This window comes from Scylla paramamosain, chromosome 31 (assembly GCF_035594125.1).
Source record: "Scylla paramamosain isolate STU-SP2022 chromosome 31, ASM3559412v1, whole genome shotgun sequence".
NCBI classification, from domain to species: Eukaryota; Metazoa; Arthropoda; class Malacostraca; order Decapoda; family Portunidae; genus Scylla; species Scylla paramamosain.
This window is the reverse complement of record NC_087181.1, coordinates 3,352,996-3,376,596: the sequence shown is the minus strand read 5'-3', so window position 1 is coordinate 3,376,596 and position 23,601 is coordinate 3,352,996. Positions and strand designations below refer to the sequence as shown.

Here is a 23,601-nt window from a genome sequence, read left to right as displayed (position 1 = left end):
TGTAAAGGACAATTCCCAAACAACAATATGTAATTTAGAAATATCAACATAAATAACTTATTAGAAAACTGGGCACATGTCAATAATTAAAGTTAACATTATGAACGTAATGTCTGTTACAACAGTATTCATGTGAGGAGAGGAAACATGAGTCCAAGAAAATATTAATTTAATAAAATAGTATGAACAAATGAACAGAGTGCAAAAAAATGCATGATAAAATCAAATGTTTTCTTATGTAAAATTTTATTATATATATATATATATATATATATATATATATATATATATATATATATATATATATATATATATATATATATATATACCTACAATAGATGCATCTGATGACTGCCCACAGACATGGCAGAATTCATTTAGTGTCAGAGTCATCATTCAGCCATGTGTGGTGGACTGCAGCACTGGGCCACATCTGCCACCCATGCTCCTCACCTTGCCTTGGCCCTTCTGTACATCTGTATCAGCTTTGAAGAAGAATGCCTACAGATCTTCTGGTAATGTGATGGAAACTACTTGGTGTGGTGCAGACAGCCTCTTGCAGCATGACAACAATGTCATGTTATGGTACATTTAGTTTGCTGAAAGCTTGTAGGACACTTAATTGTTTTATATATTTCCATCATAAAAAGTCTTTTTTTTCCAAGTTTCAAAGTATTCACCATATGCAAAACAATATCAGGAAGCTCAAAATCCATCAGTGCAATTCAATATGAGCTGCTGTCCATACAACAGTTATGACTCTGTCACTGTGTGTGTCAATCTTGCCTCTGTTGTTGCCTTGTGCTTAGAAAGACCTTTTCCCTTAATTTTTCCTGCCATGTTTGTTTTCAGTAACCAATCAGTGACAAAAGCAACACAAAATGTCTGTTTATTTGACTAACAATTAGAGTATCATATACAACAGTGTTGTATGTTGTTGTGTCTCCCTAGCCACTTGTCACATTTGTTCTTTGTACCATCTCTATGACAAACTGGGTTTGTTGGTGCAAAGCTGAGGCTGAATGGAGTGAAATTGGCTGTGCTACTATGTCTGCCTGTAGTTAAGACAGTGTTTCTTACAGACAATGAAGTGTGTAAAAGAACTATTTTTTTTAATATTGCTACTTAATCCTCGGTTTGGTTTATCTGCAGTCACTTCTTTTACATGGGTTACACTAGAGGTATAATTTCAAAAGTAGTTAACTTCATTAATCATTCAAAGGACCTCATCAGTATTTACAAAAATCATGTATTTAGAGTTCTTTAAAACCTAGAGATCTTGGTTTGTTTACAGTAAAAAAAAAGTCTGCTGACACTGTTCATAACAGCAAGTGATCAATGCATTCCCTACATTTGGTGCTGTGTCTTGCCAGCAGGTCTGAGAAACAAACAAACATGTGACCTTATCAGAAGTTAGAATGTACATATTTAGTCCATGCAGTTTATGTGTGTTATTTTGTTAATCATTAGGAAGTGAATTACTTAATCTGTGGAAACATTATAACAATTTTGATGTGGAAATTCCCATGTAAATTCACATGTAGATAAAAAGGGGAAAGAAGAAACAGTTATGCAAAAAAATAAGAATGAAAACTTGGGCTTCTAAATATAATTTTAAGATTTTCATGACTAAAAAAACACTTTGATTAGTAGCAATACTTATCAAATATTTACTGGAAAGTAGGAGCCACAAACATTACCAAGTATTGAATCATGTCTCAGGTGACAATGAACCTTGGGTACTGTAAATGACTGGGAATATCACACTTGTCATAGTTACTCACTCTATAAATATAAATAAGGCTGTGGGTGATAACAAAGTATTTTGTTGTGATGACTCGGTCCCATCAGATGAGTAAATGCCGCAATAAGGATGAGGCAACTGTGCCTCCCTGGATGGTGATCATCTTAAGGCAATTCACTACTCAAGTCTATAAAGTGTGAATTACTGTACATGGCAGTGTAATGAATGCAAAGCTCCTTAATGATAATGTAATTATTTATGTTACTTGGTCACAAATCTGAGATGTTTGGTTTTCAGTTTTGTTATTTGTCCCAGAATTCTGTAATTTTAAGCAGTTACTTTAAACAGACTCAACTCAATATACAAGGTGTTTATATTTATGTAATAGATGAATAAAATCTTAAAATAAGGAAGGCACCAAAATATAATGTAAATGCTGTGTTAAAGATCATTTAATCAGTTGTGTAATTCAGTATACACAATATTGAAGAAAATTTTTAGATGTATACAGAGCATCTTGGGAATAGAAAATTACTGCACTGTTAGCAAAATATTCTAAAATACAAAATCTAATTCCTCTAAATATGACAAATGGGTTTTCCATTTGCATCTCCACAAAATATTGTCATGTTGGGTAAATACCTTGATGAATATTTAGCAAAGAGAAAATATACAAGAAATATTTTCCAGTACTGTAAATAGTCAATAAGAAATCTAAAGTGTGAACATATAAAAATAAATGAACTAGGTAGGTATTGCCCGAGGAGGAGCAACGTCCCATCCATGCGAGTCATGCAGTACGGCATGCACAACCTTTACACTCAAGGACCAGGCCTACGTTTTGTTACTGGTCAAAATCTGGATACTATAGAAAAACTTACGTAGTGGTTATACAGGTGAGAGGCTCAACACTATCTCATGTACCTGGATCATAAAAACACTAGATTGCCTTGTTACTGGTCAAAACTGATCAACTGTGCTGGACTACTGCTGGAATGACAGTGAGGCTACTCTGGCGGGCTGCCAGTCAGTCACCTTTGGTTGGCATCAAAAATCATTTGTCACACAAAAACAAACACTATGCTCGACCACCAATAAGGGACACAGCACACTCAGCATGCAGGGGACATGCGGGAGCAGACACTCAGGCAGAGGAGACGTGCATCAGCTCGTTCAGTGGCCAGGAAGCGGCGCCATAAAAAATTGTACAGAACTACTGCACCATTTTCCCAATCCACAACCTTCATCCAATTCCCTCCAGGACCAGAACAAAGACAAGTGACATTCAGCTGTGACTCGAGGCACTGAGTGCTTGCTTTGCATCTTGAGTGAGCCAAGAATGAGATAAGGGTGTGGACCTGGGTGGCTGGACATGTGGATGGCTTACCTTCAACCTTGTTGTGGGGTATTGGGGCCAGCTGGGGCGAGGGCGCCTGGGCGTACTGGCCGTACACGGGCGCAGGATACACAGCTGTAAGAGGGCGGGGTGGACACTGTCAGCCACACACACGCACACACACACGCGCACCCACACCCACACACACATACAGACGCACATACCAACACACATGCCATCACTACACCACCAACTACTGTGCCAACACTACTCTACCCTTGGCTACAAATAATCCTTTTAGTAACATTACACCAACTGTTTAGCACTACCTTACACCCTACATCATCCACTGGATAACAGCTTACGGGAAATTACGACAGGAATGGTGTTCATTTTCAATAATTTTTTAATAAAGAATGATCTTAAGACTGAAAGCTGAACTTTCAGAATGTCCTTTCCAGGTTCACAGTTTTATTTATTCTGTGATTTCTATTTTGCAGTTGATTAGTTTGGGTACTAAGTCAGATTTTCTGGATGTACAATTGAACTTCAGGGGACTAGTGAGGATGAGATCTTGAGGTTTTGGCCAGCCTTGTTTGTGACATGTCTCACTGAATGAATTTCAAAAAGATTTTAAAGGTAAATGCTGCAAATTTGACCTGAACAAATATTTCCCCTGCTTTCACTCACCAATGGCATGAATGTGCTACATTTGACTTCATGCCACCACAATACTAAAATTAACAAAATATCTGTACAAGTATTCCCTGTGCTTTACTCTTCCCATTTTATGCAATCATCAGTAAACAGCTTCAGATATACAGTTTTCTCCAGTCTTTCTACTATCCATGGCAGACTTCACTAATATGCAAGACTGATAAAGAAATAATAACACAACAATATCCACTATGGCACAACAAATCATTACTAAAACGAAAATTCATCATGTCTTCTGATTACAATAATGTTCTTTCTTTATAATGTACTAAAGATATCTTTCCATTCACCACTGGTCAATCATTCACACAGATTAGTCAAGCCACCCATCATAACAAACCTACACAGTACAGGCCAAGCAGTCTGGTACTGGGTGACCTCACTGCTGTCTTCCCCAACAGGAAATGATAAACACTGAATTATACATTATTCAAATGTATATAAATGTCAATCTATGAATGACAAAATGGTAACTCCACTCACTCCAGTTCAGCTAGTTTCACCATTGCTGCTGCAGACACCTGTCACTTGTCACTTGCATGACCAAACACTCCTTCCTTCCTTTGTTATTCAGCAGTCCAAGAAAACCTAAACCTGTATATCTGACACCTGGTAAGCAGAAAAGCTGCAAGTATTTTCTGTGTTAAATTCCTCAGGTTCTGAATTTGAATGCAATATCATGTTGATTCAAAGATGATTTGCTGGTCACCTTGGCAGTCATGCTTGTGAATGAGTGTCTCCAGAATTATCTGTAGGTCTTTTAATGATTATTTAAGTGTTTTGAATGATAACCTCTTCTTTGAGTAATGCTACACAATGTGACATTTCATCCCTTGCTGAACAGATGTGAGTGATGCATCAGGTATGGGAGTGCCAGAGAAGAAAATGGAGGCAATGGAGATGAAGTGTCTGAAGAACATGTAAAATGTGAAGGAGCTCTGATGTAGGAGAGCCATTTCCACAGTGAAGGGATCGTTAAAATGACTTCAGAATGTCAAGAGGATGGAAAAGAAGTGACTGGAGAACAGTTATGAAGGTGTAAATGATGTTGGTTCTAAGCCTACAACAGGATTCTCTTGCTTCTGAGGTGATCAGATGGGACCAGATGTGGGAAAGAGGACAGGTCTGTTATGATGAAGTCTGCTGTCAGGCTGCCATTCCAAGAGAACTGGCTCTGTTGCACAACTGATCTGTGTGCAGTGTGGGCAATAAGGGTTGGTCCTCTCCCACTAAAGACCTTGAGATTAAGATGTAAAAAAAAATAATAATAATAATAGTAAAATAAATAAATAAATAAATAAATAAAATAGAAAATAAATAAATAAATAAAACATTTGTTGCAATAGTTATGTGTATGGCTGTGTTTGTAGGTGTGTCCTAGTATATCTAATGGGTGAAAACTTTTGGTTTGGGTCCTAAGTTATATTTAAAATCCTATCCTGTGGATTCTGCTGCACCTGTTTTCCTCATTATCAACACAACTATGTAAAAGCAAGTGGCAAAGGCACCACGTCAGAGCACAATTAAACTTCTGCATTTGCATTTGTACAGTGTCTCATTAAAACTGTACTTCTCATATTTACAGATTTCAAGTTAAACTTCCATAGTCAAGATTTTGCTGTGACTACTTTCTAATATTCTCGTAAGATCAATATTTACTATTTGCACCTGACAGCATTAGCATAGTGATGATGATGGTGTAGAAAACATATTCTTGTGGCACACAAAACATCCAAGGCTTCTGACACACAACAAGGTCACTACAAGGAGCATACTGATGTTACTTCACTCCTCAGGAAAACCACCACACACTCTCAGCTGTCCTGAAGTCAGCCTGCCTGCCCAGGGTCCAAAACTGATCTTATCTCTTATACCTCCCTTTCTTGGTTGTCAGTCTGGTGCCCAGACAGGCACACAATTATTAGGGCAGAGCAAATGGATGAATGGAGTCACCAAAGCTTATATGGTTGGCAACCAGAAAAAATATCTATCCTTATGTTTGTTAAGTAAAAATCTACCTGGACTAGCCTTGTAATTTCTTGATTCCTCCCGTGATGTCCTCACAAAAAGTATGACTGCAGAAATAATATTGTACTCATCACTTTTAGCTGTCACTGTGTGTGTGTGTGTGTGTGTGTGTGTGTGTGTTTACCTAGTTGTATTGTACAGGGCACAAGCCAAAGCTCATTTTGTCCTGCCTCCATAATCATATTTATTCAATTTCTCCTCAAAACATGTGTACACTGTTTGTCACAACCACCTCTCCCTTTAAATCATTCCAGATTTGTATAGTTCAATACAGGAAGCTGTATTTCTTGATGTCACTCGAACATCCACTCTATTTTCTTCCCATGCCTCCTTGTCCATCTCTCTCCCTTCTCCATCTGTGATAACAAGTCATTTCTGCCTATTCTTTCTGTATTGTTATCAGGTCTTCTCCTTCTCTTCTCTCTTGTAGTGTTGGTAATCCCATCTCTTCAAGTCTTTCTTCAAAGCTTAAGTCTTTTATGGTACCATCTTTATCACTATCCTCTATACTCTTTCCAGTTTGCATATATGTTTTTTCTATGTGGAGCCCAAATTACTGCTGCATATTCCAATTTAGGTCACATCATGCTTGTTATAGTTTTCTTCATCACTTCTTTATCTAAATATTTAAAGTGTGTGTGTGTGTGTGTGTGTGTGTGTGTGTGTGTGTGTGTGTGTGTGTGTGTGTGTGTGTGTGTATCTGTCTGTCAGATGTCTGTCTATCTATCTATCTATCTATCTATCTATCTATCTATATATATATATATATATATATATATATATATATATATATATATATATATATATATATATATATATATATATATATATATATATATATATATATATATATAAAATGGCAATATTCCTAAACTGGCCTGGAGTTTTATCTTCTCATTTACTTTTAAAATTTCTATAAGTACATTTTATAAAGAAGGCTGTAATAATGAGCAACAGCTAATATGCTGATGTGACTGCCAAGATGATGTGTCACATGTATACTGTGTTCAGCAACAAGTGAGAAGCATGACTTGTCACTTTACTGCTGAGTCTGAAACATCACTTTTTCAAGAATTCACTGTGGAACATTATTTATACTATCCTATTCATCCTAAAATTTGGTTTAGTCTCTACTGCCAAGAGATGCTAAAAATCTGAATGCTGTGGCTTACACTGTAAGTCTTCCTTAATACATCAGTAAGGACTCTGAGGGTCCTGAAAGGTGACTGAAAGAGGTGATGGAACCCTTCCCTGAGGAATATTTAATCTCACAAAAAAAATTAATGAAGTAGGAAAGACATCTTTATTCCTATTTCTGCTTCAGTGTTGAATGCCATTTAATATGTGCAGGAAAAGTGGTGTGCAAAATCATAAATAATGAAAAAAAAACTAAGGACTTGCACAGAATCTGAACTGCAAATGAATTGTTCTGGATAACTATCAGCACACGAGCACAGCACACATGACTCACAATAAACAAACACACAAAGCTTGTAGCACTCACACATCACCATTCTCAACACTCCACACACAACACAAACCTTGCTACTTCTTAATTAATCTTAAATACCAAGATTCTGCTGGCTACTGTTATGAGAAAAAAGAGCTAAACACATTTTTCACTCCTGCCTTGAGCAGCAGAGTTTGAACACTCTCACACTGCCCATGAATGCAATATGAAAACTAAATCCTGGAACTTTGTATTCAAGAGGTGATCATCACTATTGGAAAGACCTGCTGCTATTGTGCTAATACAAGGAGCCTGTCAGGATTTTAGAAACACAAACTGTACCATTCTAATCTCTTTAAGAACATAACTCGAGGAAATGATATTTCTATAAATCAATTAGAGGATTTACACTATAAAGTATGACATGTCAGTATCATATTTTGCACCTTACACAAGATCTACTGCAGTGAGTTATATGTTTAGCAATTTAAACAAAATATATGGAATTTAAACAATGAAGAGCTCAAATGTAGCATTCTTATCTAACACAAACCAAGTATTGATGAACTGGCTCTTCCTGATAGACATTTCATTGTTTCAGGGTTATGCTGCACAGGACTTAAATTTCAGGTAACAATTGTCTAATTTTAATAATTCTGACAAAATCTCAGAGCATCAAGTAACATATCTTGATATGAAGAACATCCTACACTTTGTTGAATAAAGTCTATCACTCTCTAGAATGATACTGTGCTTTTTATGACTTTACTCAATTTCTTTTAACTTGTTGCCAAGGTTTAATCACAAAGGCGTAGCCGACTACCTCACACGATACAGTGATTCGTGTCCTGACATCTGGTGTTGTAGAAGTGTTGTGCACTTTAGAAGTCCTGTTATATACAGACTGTGCATAAGATAATCTGGGAAGTTCTTATAATTTAATCAAAGCTACTGCAAAAAAAAGATTTGTATTTTCAGAGTAGAGTACTAATTAAAAATATTATATTTACAGAGTGTAGCTGAAAGTGTGGTTTTGATGAAGTGCACATACTAAACATTATCCAGATGAAGGAAATTATAACTCTAGTTTGTCTTTTTCAGAAGAGAAATGATTTCTTTTAAAGGGGAAAGATGTCATCTATTTTGGATGCAAAGGTACTTTTTTATATAAAAATATCTAACAGTATGTAATGTATCTCAGTAATCCCTCAATGATGTATTGTAGTACTAGGAAATATAAGTGATAAGTTTCCTAACACAATATCCTGGGTTACCAGGCAATGTGTGGCTGTGTACTGGACCATGCAATGTTCTTGAGTAGCAATTTAGTAATTTTTCTCTCAACCAAAACAACCTTAGGACAAGGAAATGGAGGGCATAGTATAAAATGGGAAATATCTGGCTATAAAAAGCCAGTTCTGAATAAGATATAGAACAAGAGGCCACATGGAAGGTGAACACCAACCCAAAAATATATAAGGCATGCAAAAAAATATATTAAAATAATGTAAGTGAACAATAAAGCCACACATAAAGCACAGGGTAGAGTCTCAAACAATATATAATACAATTACTGATAATCTGGGATAAGCTAAGTACGCTTCCCATTCGTGGCTGATTCCTGGTGGCATGTTCACGCTTCCTGATTGTCAGGGAAATTAAAAACTTTTGACACAACTTACATCAAAACAAAAACAGTACTTCCTGAACAGGATATGAGCAGCAGACTGACATGCCATCAGACACCAAACAAAATCAGTCCCTTAACAGCAACAGCAACATCTAAAATAACGTACTGAAAAGGTAGACAAGTCAGAGGGAGGTGGGAGGAAGGACTTACCAACGCCGGAGTAAGGCATGCCAGGATAGGCTGCTGAGGGCTGCAGTGTGGCCGCTTCTCCGTTGGGGATTGGCTGGGCTGTCAAAGTGAAGGCAAATATTAGACGCTGCACACATGCACACACACACGCACACACGCACACACACACACACACACGAAGCTCCTCCACATACTTGTGTTCACGACACCTTGGCTACCTTTTTGTGCATTCTACTTATTGTGATGCAAAATTTAGCAGTCTAAGAATGTAAAAGCTTAAAGGAAAAATATACTGGTTGGTGTTTTATATTCTAATTATTTATTCTTTAAAGATATATCTGGAAATTTCAAAATTACATTATATAATCAATGTGACAGTGAGAACCTACAACCTGAACTTTTCCCTGTGATGGTCACTAACATTCTGTGTATAAATACTTGGCACTACATGCTGAGGCTTCTCACAGGAGCTATTCATGTACTTGTGTGGAAAAAAAATGGCAGAAACTTGCAAGAAATTATTCATAATTCCCAGCTACTCATCATGCATGTTAAGGATCAAAGTTTAGCCATTCGCAGGTAGGTAATCTGAAAATGCTGCTTGAGGTCAAGATGGAGAAAAAAAAAAAAAAAAAAAAAAAAAAAGTGCATATTATAGTTGCTGAACCTGACAGTTGCGGTATAATACTTTAGGCAAGTGACAGGATACAGGCCTCAGTACCATGAAAACTGCTAAGTCTTAATTGTAAAAAAAAAACTGTAAAGCATCAGAGCTACAAAATGGTTGGGAAATACAAATGGGAAGGAAACGGTACTCAAGCAAAAAACATACATTAAATTTAAGATACAAGAACTGCACTTAAAATGGTAGATTACATTTCAAACAAAATATATGACATTTTATAGAGGAAAAAATTTGGGTGGAGGCAAGAAGAGAAGAATGAAGACCACACCAAGGCTGACATACAGGTAGAAGTGAAGGAGGAGATGAGTGAGACATGAAGCAAGTCTATATATATGCCAAGCTAAGCCAAGTCTACACACCACTACAAGCAGACACTCTCACCACAACCCTCTCCCTAACACAGACTGCAAGCTTTCACAGTAGCCAAGTGGACCTCTCCATAAAATTAAACATAATATGCTGAGAGGCTAGAAACTAGAGTAATCAGGGTCTGGTGAAGAGGGATTAAAGGCATTCACTTAATTAGGAGCAAAAATCACAGTTGAGTCAAGAAATGTTACAGCTTCTTAAATTATTGTATAGACTTGAGACATTTTAAAGAACTGTGATTTCTACTCATGACTTATTTAACTTATTGTGCTCAATTAAGAGTTCATGATTTATATTTACAGTGTATTCTATGTCTATATACAGTTGCGAAGCCAGGGTGACAAAGTAAGGGGAATGATAGTAATGGGATTAGATATTAGTAAAGGCATTAGCAACTACTTGTACAAGAAGTTGAGACAGGGCATAATTTGCATCTTTATCAACAAAATCATAATGGCTCTGTACATCTTTTTGGTGCACTGGAAAACAATGAAATGAAGACAGAGTTCCTCCATATCTTACCCAGCACTACAAGTCATGATAACACTGACGGAGGTACGTGTCTATGGAACCAATGATGCACGTACTTCAACACAGCAACTCAACACTGACTGAGTTGCTGCTGCACAGTGTGTGACGCAACATGAGGTGTAATACTGTGTTCCTCAGTAAATGTGATATAGAACAATTAAAAAAAAGGTGCTTCTCTCAGAATCTGTTGTAATTACAATTCTATAAAGCTCTGTGTCAAGTTTTACCAGAAACAAATTATGTGATGAAACAGGTAAGCTTCTTCATGGCAGCCAAGAAAGTTTGTTTATTGTCTGAAGCATGACAACATGCTGCTTGAATGATATATTTACATAACTATTCAATGTCCAAGAGTACAGAATGCTTCTTTATGAACAAGTTAGTTCTGTGTATCCAATAAAAAAAAACCAAGTTCATGAGAATATATACAAACTGTGCAGCTATTGACTGATTACAATTATGTGACTGTTTTCAGAGCTCAATCTAATATTTCCCTTAAAATTTTAGATCTGCAAGTCTCTCACAAGTATTCATATATGAATACTATTCAGCTTTTATCCCAGTTTTTAAGTGGCTACTGCTGTTCTCAAACTGTGCACAGCTTACTGTGGTACTGGGAATCTGGTCAGCTCCCTCAAGTAACTTGTTTTTCCAAAACAAAACATTGCATCCACAGCCTTTTTGACACTTAAATGTTTACTGCCAAGCTTGGTGCAATTCTTTTTGACACAAAATAAAACACTTGCATCAAACACAACCATGACAGTACTTGCTGCACTGCCAAGCACTGCGCTTCATTACAACCCTGGTACTGTGATACTTAGGAACAAATTAACTTGTTCTTCCATTCATTTGGACACAGGAGATATTACTGTCTAATTTACATATTGTACCAGCAAGGTACACAATTAATTCAAGGCACAGCCTCTAATATGAATTTATTCCCACCTGATGACCTGAAATGTTATAATGTAAAATCCCTTTTGATACATCCAACTTTAACAATGAAAGCTGCCTTGCACATAATGATAACATTGTGTTACAATGCACAAGTCCAATAAATGGCTGGAGTGGTGGTTTTATAACATTCTGATAATAAAAGTGAACAATCTATCAACCTGTATGCCAGGCACAGCAACACACCTCTTACTGTGATCTTGATGAGGACATGAGGGCAAGAGTGACTGTGTGATTTAGAATGATACATGATACAAGCACCTTCTTTCTAGAAAGCTTTAGGTCTGATGGACACAACAGGAAATGCTTGGTAATGTTCCAATTGTTTGTTTGATAATCCTTCATTTCAACAAGAGAATTGGACACATGCTTCAAGATGTAGTCGCATCGCACTACAATGCATGACGTGGCTTACAATGACCATGGCAACGCACCTGTATATATATAGTAGGCTAGTAGCATAAGTAGAAATACTGTTGGTGGAAAGTTTTTAGAAAAGTTCTTACGTGCAGCAAAGGTTTGAGGGAGGCCATTGGCAAACACAGCCCCCTCGCTCCCGCCTGGCTGGCTATTGGGCCCTGGCTGAGGAGCTATATTGAAATTCTGCATCGTAGGGGAAGGCATGGAGGGCAATGCGCCGTTAACGGGCTGAGCTTGACTGGCACCTGGGGAGACATGGCAACACTGATCAGGTGCAGAGCAGGTGGTGCAGGACCCACCAGGGGCAGAGGGTGCCTGGGGGAGGGTGTCACCTGGGGTAGGGGCAGTCACTGTGTGCAAGCACCTGCCTGAGGAGGATGTAACCTGGGGTGCCATCATCCATAGGGCAAGTACTTTCTAGGTTAAGGCTCTGGATTAATACATGGAATCCGTTAAAAGTGAAAAGCATCTACAGTTATCAATTAATTTGTTCAGGTCTAGAGTGAGTGAAGGAAGCTACAATAGTTTTTGTAAAGACAAGTACTGCTCTTCAGTAACTTTGAAATGTATTGCAAAGGAGTAAACTGATTTCCATGTAGTATTTACTAAAAAGAGCTTACATACTGATATACTCTACTTTGGGGAAAGCCTTTACGGACAGAGTCCATCACCAAGGCTCAGCTCCAGGGTAAGCATCTCGCACAGGACTCATCACTGACCATTCCTGGGTTAATCTGAGCCTACTGGTGCACAACTCCCTACATCATTAACACTGACAATGGACAATATTCCTGAAACCCAAATAATATCCTGAAATCAATGCACATGTTTAGTGGAACAACTGAGTGACTGGCAAACATCTCAGTCAGAAGCATGTGTTGAGTCATGAATACTGACTCAGGCTGATCCTCATGAGTTACTTCACTTCACTCTGATGAGATGTTCACCAATACAACATCACAAGACTGATAGAAGACCTTGGAGGGGTGAGTCACAGGCATCCAGCAGCAACATTTACAGCTACAACCACTGCTGTGATCAAAGTTATAACAAACAAGTGAATGCAGTGAGGATCTCCTCCAAAATTTTCCATCATTTATAGATAAAAGACAAAGGAACACAAGAACAGCACTTAAAAGTTTGCAACAAGAATAACACTGACAACAAACATTAAATAGCCAGTCAAACGGCGTTAACCAAGTAGTTCTCTGAATGGAATTGAAATAAATATATATATAGATAATTAAATGATATTTCTTCCCTGTTTCCTTAAAGTACTTTTTGAGCTAAGTGAATCCTGGTTTGTTTTGGAAAACTTTGCAAACGCCGTCCTCACCCACCCACACACACACACACAGTTATGGTGTTTGTCACAAGAGTGCCACTTACATTGAACAAGAACACACACAGGAGACAGATGGACAGGAAAGGGAAGGAAGTGAAGATAATCAGGAGGGGAGCTTAGGAGAGAAGGCCAAGCTGATGTTAGTGATCTTTAACATGGTGATAATCATGCCATTATCAGCTTTAGTAAACAGCTTCTCATGTTGCTCACTCAATTATCAGAGGTTCACTAAGAGCAAACTCTCTTCTATTAACTGTTTATTACAACTTTAGTTATAGACTTGAATTTATTGCAATGCCTTAATTCAGTGCTTCCCAATGTTGTGAAGGACTGTTTCCAACACAAATTGCATAATAAGTAAGTGTGGTACTGGAATGGTACGCTGAGTCTCGCTTCCAGATTGATCTTCGCCTTACCTTACTGCTCAGTACAGTGATCAATGAGTGTGATAATGAGGTGATGTCTGCCCTATGGTACAACAATTTCCAGGTAAGTGTTCTTATCTAAAGCACTGGAGGCCGAACCCGAATTCTTCCATTTTTTCAAGAGTGGAGTAGAGAAAAGAGTGATGCTGGGAGACTTATGGGCAACTGATGGCAGCAGGTTTAGGAGGCAAGAAAACTGACTGTTAATGAGTTTACACTGGGATACAGCAAGAAAAATCTGGGTGAGGTAGTATCAGAATTCGGGCGCAAAATTCAGTGTCTAAGCTAGGGTTTATCTGGGACTGACTACTAACTTACCAACTTTTGAACTCTGAATGTCCCACACCAGTGGCACAGATGCTGCAAAGATGGAATGACGTCTGTTAGCGCCAGTCTTTTCATGGTTTGGTGAGGTCTGTTTACGTGGTGTGATGAAGTGACTCGTGTGCGGGACAAGGCTGTACCCTGGAGGAGTCCTAACAACTAAGGGACATGCGTGGTGAGTGAACAGCCTCCTCAGCCTCTGTGTAATGCTACATGTCACTGAAGGCACCTAGGCCACGAATCAGTGTTGGTGCTGGGAGGCAGAGAGGCCGAGTGTGTTCTCTACTGAATCACAAAGGAGCTTCTAGGAGACTAAGTGATGTGCTTACTCAGCCTTGGCTGTGGCTGACCAGTCTATGTACTCTATTATTACTCCACTTAAAATATGTACCAGTCTATGACAACAAGTCATGTCATGGATGTTGGGAACACGACATCCTTCACACTGGTACACAGCAAGTACTGTAAGGGTGTAAGGGTTGCCAACACTTGTATGTTTGCATCTACACAAAAATGGTGTTTGATAGAGTCAGTGTTGCAGCTGAACTTTGCATTGCCCCTTTAGCTTTGCTCTTAAAGGAAGATGTAGTGAGAGACAGAGCTTCCTGCCTGAGTGGCACTGCCCTGGAGGCTCCAGTAGCCATGGCACTGCTCAGCTGCTGCTGCTGCTGCTGGAATCTGACAGCTGGTTGCATAATTTTGACTGATTAAATATTATCAGCCTGCAGGATTCACAACTATTTTTATGATCAAATACTGATGAACACAATACTCCAGTGGAGGCCCAAGTTGTGTAAGGAGGATGCTTTAGTTGTAGAATTGAGTGTTCTGTTCCTAAAGATGTGTGTGGCTGTTCCTCCAAATCTGACAGTAAGGGATGAAGGAGCTCACTGTAATTCCTGAGAACACTTCCACACACTGGCAGGAGTGACTGCCAGGCTTGAGGCTCCACAACATTGGTCAAGGGAAGTTCAGCAATTTCTGTGTGATGTCTGTTTCCTGACAATCTTTCCTGAAGTCTAGACATGAGGGTTGAACCTGTCTCTTGCTAGCAACTCAAACTGTCAGTCTATACAGCCTGTCAACACTGTGTGTGGGAGAAGAGTACAGGAAAACTTGACTGTGGCTTGCAGGAAAAGGAGTTTTTGCCCAGTGGTGATGAACTAAAGAGAAATGTATAAGAGCAAGTTATGTATCAACTGAAATTTCAATAAGAAAAATTGCTGAAGGGAATAATTATTTCAGGCTTACATATAATGACAACAGAAAACAGTGAAACACCAAAAAATGTCAAATCAAGTGTATAGTTTTCCCAGAGCTGAGGGGAGGGCATGGGCGGGGGACTGCATGTCACCAAGGGCCGGGAACCACTGGGTCACTCTGCCCAATTGTGGAACAGATTATATTCACTTGTACATAACACAAATTACACCATGCAGCTCAATGCTTTTGTCAAGTAACTAACCAAATACTTAAATATATTCATATATCAAAAATAAAAAGTGATTTGGATTCATGAACTTCCAAGTAAAATCATATAGGATTTGCATGGATAATGAAAGAAAAGCTTTCTTGAGAACAGATCAAACCAAGAATTGGGGGACAATTGGTACAAGGGAGCTTAAGGGCTTCCTGCTCACTAGGGGGCTGCCAACCACTCATATCCACACCAGTGCTTCAGACACACTACTGCCCTGCCACCCTGGACCCTCCCACACCCTGCCTGTCCAGTGACCTGTAAGACCTGGCTGTGTCACTGAGCAGCTCTCCCCACCTCCCCTTGCTACTTCTTTAACACTCAAAACTCTGAACAGATCACAGTGCAGTGGTGAAATTTTCTTTCAGGGCAGAGAACATGGGAGGAATCTTTTTTCACTCAGATGTGACCAGATATCAAGTCTGTGGTGGAACACAGTGACATGTTAAGACAAAAAAACTTTTAAGTTACAGCTAACCTCTGCATGATATACTTGGGTTCTCAATATTCTTGATTACCAGTGGCTACAAAATTTTGATTCCATATTTGTTATCTTAATTTCTTACATGATGGTGTCCAGTTAAGCTTGATTTAAGTGCTAACAACAAACACATCATTTGCTGTTGATGTGTCAGATGATGATGTGCCAATCACCAGGCCATCTCAGGAGCTCTGGCTGGCTGACTGGTCTAAGAGGAAGGCACCAATGGGTCTGAGCTGTTCATATGTAGGATTGCCTCCATTGATTGACTGAAATTTCCAGGGAAAGTGAGAATGCAGCTGAACTTGTGACAGCTGTGAGATCGAGTGATGATGGCCATGAGCATGCACACCGACTACCACACACACGCACGCACACATACACGCACACACACACACACACACACACACACACACACACACACACACACACACACACACACAACACTACCCTGCTGGGAAGGAGACCACTGCACACAAGCTAATGTCTAGTCCACAAGACCATCCCTAAGCCACCACAGATTACATACTGACACTGAGAAAACCAGTCAACAGCCATCAACATTACCACTGGCGCCGGGGAGGGCGTGGTGGGGGTGCTCACCGGAAGTGGGCGGGACGACTGGGCTGGTGATGCCGTTGGCCAGTGGCGCGGCGGCATGTGGCATTTGTGTGGCAAGCGCCGCCATGGGGTTGATGTAAGTGCCCTGGGAGGCGGCAGCCATCAGGGCAGCCTGCTGCTGCATGAACTGCTGCTGTAAGAAACATAGTAAGGCTTCACTCATGCTAACTATAACATCACACCAAGGCCAACACACACTTAGTATTTTATGGACCAATTGATGAAAGTATTTTCATAAAAGCTTTATTACATTCAACAATTAATAAAATGTCTAATTTTAAAACACTGGAATGTTTTCTCTTACAAAGGCCTCTATATTTGTTGCTATTCATATGAGGAGATTACTTTACTGCATAATGTGAGGCACAGTATATTCCAAGTATAAGAGAAAGTGTTGATATGGCATAATAAAAGCAATTCTGACACTACAAATTATACTGTTCCTTTACAATAAATGAAACAAATGGAACAAAGTGAAACATTTTTAAACTCTTATAGAACAATGATGCTTTAAATAATCTAGGTTGCATCAGCAGAGAAATAAGTCTTGCTGTCTTTAGGCAAGGCAGAGCCAGATATTCCATAATGATCAAATATATTTGCTTGAAAATAATAATCAATACAGCACAGCACAAGCCAAAATTACTGCACTGCCTCACAACACAGCAGACTTTGTGTACAGTGCAGTGAATCACAATATGATTCAAGTTAAACATTTTTAAGGTTGCAAATGAATATTTTATGTTAGGATTAAGAAATATGTAGAATATAAAAATCAATCCCTGAAATTTACCTCAAATAAAAGTGAAAAATGTATCAAGCAGAAAAATAAGTATGTGTGTGTGTGTGTGTGTATGTAACTGATCCTGACATAGAAATCTTTGATTTACAAGTACAAATCCTGACGGATCATCATTATGATTCACCTGCAAACACACAATCAAACAGCTAATCCCATCTTAAAGCATACCTTCCACCAGTCCCAGGCTGGCCTGCCACTTACCTCTGACACATTGACTTGAGCGTAGGCCCCGTAGGCGCCAAACTGGTTGAATACAAAGGGGTTTAGAAGACCCATGTTTCCAGCCATTTGTTGCATGCGTCGCAATTGCCTTTCTTTCTCCGTGTCTGCAAACTTCACCACCAGACTCGAAGATGCACCCTGCGGAAAGGAACACTGCTTGCTGCATGTTGCTAGGACCATTGCCCACTCACTCCACCTCTACCTCACTGCACCAGTGTTAGTCTGCTCCACCATCAAAGACCCAACCACTTTGGCCTCTCTCTCACACACACACATATACATTTAAGATGACAAAAAAAGTTAAGAAAAGTTGAGGAAGGGAAGATGTCTAGATTACATAAAAAGTACAGATTCTCCAATAGAAATATGCAGATACCTGGAATAAACTAGAGAAAGCAATAAAGAAGAGGAATGTACATCAACTGAAGAAAAAGCTGGACAAATATAAATGTGGAGACAGGACCCAAGCCTAGAAGTGCAGCTCAGGCCCTGTATATTACAACAAGGTAAATATACACACCTAATTATTCTACTTAGTATGTATGCACTTAAAAAAAAAAATTTCCATCCACAAGGAGTTTTAAGAGAATTCTCCAAATCAAAATACAGGACAGATCTCACTGTTAACAGTGAACTAATACTCAATCTACCAACCGCTCTGCCATTCTACACACTTATTCTGCTTAAAAGATCATTTCTATGCCCCAAGAGTTCTTAGAGACTTCCCTTAAAATGTAGATACCTCTCACTGTTGGCAATGAACTAACCAGCACCCTATTCAAACTCTAATACAAACTGCTCCCCCTACGACCATCACCACAAAATATATGTGTATATGCAGAGCCTTTGGAAACCTGGAAGTCTCCACAACAATAGAGTAGTGAAGTGGGCACCTAAATAAAACTTGGTGTTCTCTACCATAACTTCTACCTTCCTTGAATTTCACATTTTCACAGGTGAATATTATCAGTAGTAGTATTAACTTCAAGATCTGTTCACCCACATCCATTTCACTATTTCACTTTGTTGCACTTAATGGTGGTGGTAATAAGCAGTCCACAAATCTGTTTCTTTTTCTATCCTTTCTTAATACTTGTACAATTTCAAGAGAGGAACACTAAGACATCTCTAGAAAAGAACTGGTTCGCCCATTTGACAATCTTTTCACATGGTAATACTGTTTTGAAAGCTGCAGTTTAGTGGAGTTCTATTTTCTCTGTTTCTCTGTCCTCAGCTGGCCTCAACACACTGAAAATGCAACTAAGTGAACAAGAATCTCCTTAGCAGGCAACACACATTAGACTCAAAATATGGTAATTATGAAAACCTACTAGGAGAGCTTTTATACTCTCATTTAGGTTCAGGCAATGTAAAACTATAACTTTCCTTATGATCTATATTATAGCTAGTCAGTTAAATACTCTTGAAACTGAATCTGAATCTATCTCATCTTATAACAATGAAACTAGATTAGAAAACACCAAGGACTCCCACACCACTTCTGTGAAAACCAGAACTAAATAAACTCTTGAAATGGAACCTCTCATCTCATAAGAATGCAAATGATGCTGGAAAGAAAAAAAAAAAAAATACCACACTACATCTGAGAAGACCAGTACTAGTAACAAAAAAATGAATCCAAAAGTATAATACATCTAAAAAATATTCAACATGCTTATATAAACTTAACTGACTGAACTCCTTCCATTTATTGTAGCAGAACACTTAAGGCTGATCAAAAACTACAAGCCTTGGTGATTATCCTGTCTTGATCAGTAAAGGTATTGAACTTACACTTCCCAATCTAAACTGATCTAACTAAATTCCACTCAGACCTTGGTGATCATCTTAATCTGTCCAGTAAAGGTATTTAGATTCTTGCCAGAGGTCTGATCCTCAATTGAAGCCTCTTATGGCCAGTCTATCCTGCCCTAAGATTAATTTCTCCGTGTTACTATGATGCATCTTAAATATACTGGAGTCATTCTCTCTCTCTCTCTCTCTCTCTCTCTCTCTCTCTCTCTCTCTCTCTCTCTCTTACCCACCCACACACACGCACACACAAATTACAGCATCACAAATAACACAAGTTTCCATAAACATGCCACAAATGAGAGAGAGATAGAGAGAGAGAGAGAGAGAGAGAGAGAGAGAGAGAGAGAGAGAGAGAGAGAGAGAGAGAGAGAGAGAGAGAGAGAGAGAGAGAGAGAGAGAGAGAGAGAGAGAGAGAGAGAGAGAGAGAGAGAGAATCTAACTGCTTAGAGGTCCCACAACACCATACAAAAATCAAATACACCCAGTACTATCAAAACATCCACAAAACAACAATGTACAAGTCCCACACTTCATTCCCTCCAATCTGTAACACACCAGATGCAACTCTCTCCCTGCCAGCAAGACCAAGCATTGAGATCTGCACCCATAACACACACACAGCATAACTGTATAATTAACACACACAACAAAAGAGAAAGAGAGAAAAAAAAAATAATAAATAAAATAAAATAAATAAAAAAAAATAATAAACAAATAAAAATAAAATTAATAACTAAATAAAAATGAAATAAATAATAATAATAATAATGAAAATCAAACCTGGACAAACACGACACATGCTGATGATAGACTGCTTTAGGAAAACACATACCATATCCCTTCCATTCTATGCATTATTTTCTATCAAAGACACTCTACAACACCCAACAGGTCTACTATACATACAAGTACGAATACAAATACAGAGGGAAGTTTCAATACATTTTTCGTCATAATTTTGGATAATCCTTTTGACTACATACTCTTTGGTAACTGGCACCTTCAGTGGGCCTTTTTTTTTCCAGCCTTTTTGCTGCCCTGGGCCAGAATATCTCTTACATAAAAGAAAGATGTGGAATACACTAGGACAAGTGATAGAGGCAAGGAGTGAATGTACATCAACTGAAGGAAAGACTGGAAAAATATAGATATGGAGGATAAAGATAGGAATTCTTTTCTAAACCATTCCATATACCATAGTACTTAACAATTACTCCATAACCCAAGGAGTAACTAAGGCCAACTTTATGGTGGTAGAGTGCTCTAATCTTCCTCACCAGCGTTATTAGTTTGGTGATGATGTCTGATAGAATATGATCGTTTGAACTTCAACAGTCTATGACACTCTTTAGACCCCCAAAGAAGGCTCACACAAAGGACCATTATACTCTGTTTGGTTCTGAGCTCACTAGAGGCAGTCAGATTCTTTCACCATGCTTAAGATCCTAATCCTATAAATATTACTGAAACACTTATCTTTACCAGTAATTGCACATGAGGTGGCTACCACTAGGACCCTTTTCTGAGACTGGCATGTTTTTTTTTTTTTATTATTATTGGATTTTTGTTGCCCTTAGCCAGTGTCCCTCCTACATCAAAAAAAGACAAAGCACCTCATTCACACATTATTCACTCTCTTAGCACTGTTTTGCCCTTAGTTGAATACACAATCTGATGGACAACCCTACCACACTCCATCTACTGCTCTAAAATATCAACTACTGTTTCCTTATGTATCCACCATCCCCTTACTCTCCCTATATTCCTTTTTACAGTGAATTGTATTTTTCTCCCATAATGTACTGATGGGATGGTAAAGGTGCCACTTGTTAGGCTGGGAATTTTGTGGCTGTTCATGGTTTATATTTACTGTCTACACTGATTTTAACAGTATATTACATCCCTTTTCTTCCATACTGTAATGGTAATAACCTTCATTTATCTAGACCTGTCCTCTTATGCTGATTTCTTAGGCTTGGAATCTTGTGGCTATTCCTCAGATCCTCTACATTTTTCAGTGGAAGGCAGAGTGGCAGTGAGCAGACTAAGGAAGACATGGGAAGAGGACAACAGCCTATGCACAATTCAGTCCCTTCTCTGCCCCCACTCCCCCTCTCTCTCTCTTAAACACTACGACCACTACCTTCACCTTGACCTTGCACAACTCACTCATTCATTCTCCCGAGGTGATTCAAGCATCTCTATGTTGGGCTTCACCTTTTCTCTTATGCACAATTCCGTACTCCCTTTCTCTCTGGCTCTTTTTTAAATACTACCACTATCTTTACCTTGGCCTTGCACAATTCACTCTTTCTCTCCAGGCAACTCAAGCTTCTCTGTATTAGACTTCACCTCTTCTTTACTCAGTCCTATGTAGAATTCAGTAATCTCTCTCTCTCTCTCTCTCTGGTCTTTTTCAGTAAAATAAACTTATTTTCAAAGGATTTTTCAAAAGTCCTCTTTTTTTAGGTGTGTATATATAGATATCTAGCTAGCCTCTACTCTCATAAAATGCACAATGTTTACTACTACAGTAAATCATAATACAAATAAACGTGTGCTGAATTTCTTCTCATAAAAATACCTAGATAACTCTGTACTGCAGTGTTTCAGACGAAGACAAAATGCCTACTACTTCTGTTTGTTATAAAAGAAAACAGCTAAGGTAAATCCAGTCTCATTAATCTAAACTGAAGTCTACAATGAGAAAACATATTATGGCTGCAATGTACTATCCTTCACACACACACACACACACACACACAAACACACACACACACACACAGTTTAAGTCATGGCCTTGTATCAGTGTCTATGACATGACTGACCAGCAATTAATGGCGATATACTGGAGGGGAGAAAAAAAAAAAAAGTTACGTATGGCTTGGGAGAGTGCGAGTACCTATGGGAGTGTACCGTCTGATCACCTCACGTCCCCCCCCCCAAAAAAAAACACACACACACACACACACACACACACACACACACACTATGCTCAGCTATCACTTAGCATGCTGAGGTTAGCACCCTTCTCAGACAGCACTCCTTGACACTGTAGTGTGCCTCAATAACTGCCACGAGAGAGAGAGAGAGAGAGAGAGAGAGAGAGAGAGAGAGAGAGAGAGAGAGAGAGAGAGAGAGAGAGAGAGAGAGAGAGAGAGAGAGAGAGAGAGAGCTGGCTGACTTGTCCTAGGAGGTAAAATACCACAACACTTCAGAATATTCGCTGTTTACTCAGACGACTCTCCCTAACACTCCAGTGTGCCCCAGTGATAAACATGTTGGCTGACTAGTCTTTGAGGTGAACACTACAACATTCCTCACTCAGATGATCCTCCCTGACAGCGTAGTGTGCCCCAGTTATCAAGCATGCTGGCTGACTAGTCTTAAGGGGTGAAGAACACTACAACTCTCCTGAATCCCACACTGTTTACTCATAGGTAAGCAAAAGTTACCACTGCCGCGCGAGTCTTCAGCAAGACTATGTTGTGTGGAAGCTCTCTCTTACCAATACATCGGTCTAAAGGACTGTATGGACTCTAATCACTCATTGAGAAAGCACGGCTGCTCATCACGAGTACACCATGCGATCCTCACCTTCCTAGAACTACGGTAAGCATTCAAGAATGACACCAATACACAAACCTACTCTGAACTTTCGTGACCTCGCCATGTTGAGAGTTGACAACCACACGAAGAACCAATGATGCGAACTACAAATATCAAAATAAGCTAAACTGACAAAATCAGCTAAACGAAATGATGAAACTCTAAAAATTCCCACCTGATTGGACTTGAAAGTCTGCTAAATCTAACCGATCTCCCGCTAAACTGGCTTCACTGCAAGGAACAAATGTATAAAACAACTGTATATAGTAAATTCTTACTGTATTCCTAGTTGAAAATGATAATGCATGTAACAAATTGACAACTATATTTGCTGCCTAACTTCTATACATAAAAATACAGGTAACTCTGTAAATCCTCAACCAATTTGAATGTCTCGGGTCACGGCGAGCCAACTACGCAAGTA

The 23,601-nt window shown here is 38.9% G+C and overlaps 2 protein-coding genes across 54 annotated transcripts in view; one reads left to right on the top strand and one right to left on the bottom strand.

Moving 5' to 3' along the window:
* Window positions 1-5,820, top strand: part of LOC135116374 (uncharacterized) — a 136,223-nt gene extending 130,403 nt beyond the window's left edge. For 8 of the 10 annotated variants that reach the window (XR_010276267.1, XR_010276268.1, XR_010276270.1 and 5 more), the window contains one exon: window positions 362-5,820. The gene's annotated coding sequence lies outside the window, so the exon portion shown is untranslated. The remainder of the gene's footprint in view (window positions 1-361) is intronic. The other 2 variants (XR_010276263.1, XR_010276264.1) reach the window with 2 other exon arrangements.
* Window positions 1-23,601, bottom strand: part of LOC135116375 (CUGBP Elav-like family member 4) — a 157,285-nt gene that overhangs the window by 9,552 nt on the left and 124,132 nt on the right. For 10 of the 44 annotated variants that reach the window (XM_064033770.1, XM_064033769.1, XM_064033795.1 and 7 more), the window contains 6 exons: window positions 17,733-17,891; window positions 16,676-16,862; window positions 14,145-14,186; window positions 12,143-12,301; window positions 9,116-9,193; window positions 3,132-3,215 (listed from right to left, as the gene is read on the bottom strand). In XM_064033770.1, the coding sequence (XP_063889840.1) occupies window positions 3,132-3,215; window positions 9,116-9,193; window positions 12,143-12,301; window positions 14,145-14,186; window positions 16,676-16,862; window positions 17,733-17,891 (709 nt within the window). The remainder of the gene's footprint in view (window positions 1-3,131; window positions 3,216-9,115; window positions 9,194-12,142; window positions 12,302-14,144; window positions 14,187-16,675; window positions 16,863-17,732; window positions 17,892-23,601) is intronic. The other 34 variants (XM_064033777.1, XM_064033776.1, XM_064033764.1 and 31 more) reach the window with 16 other exon arrangements.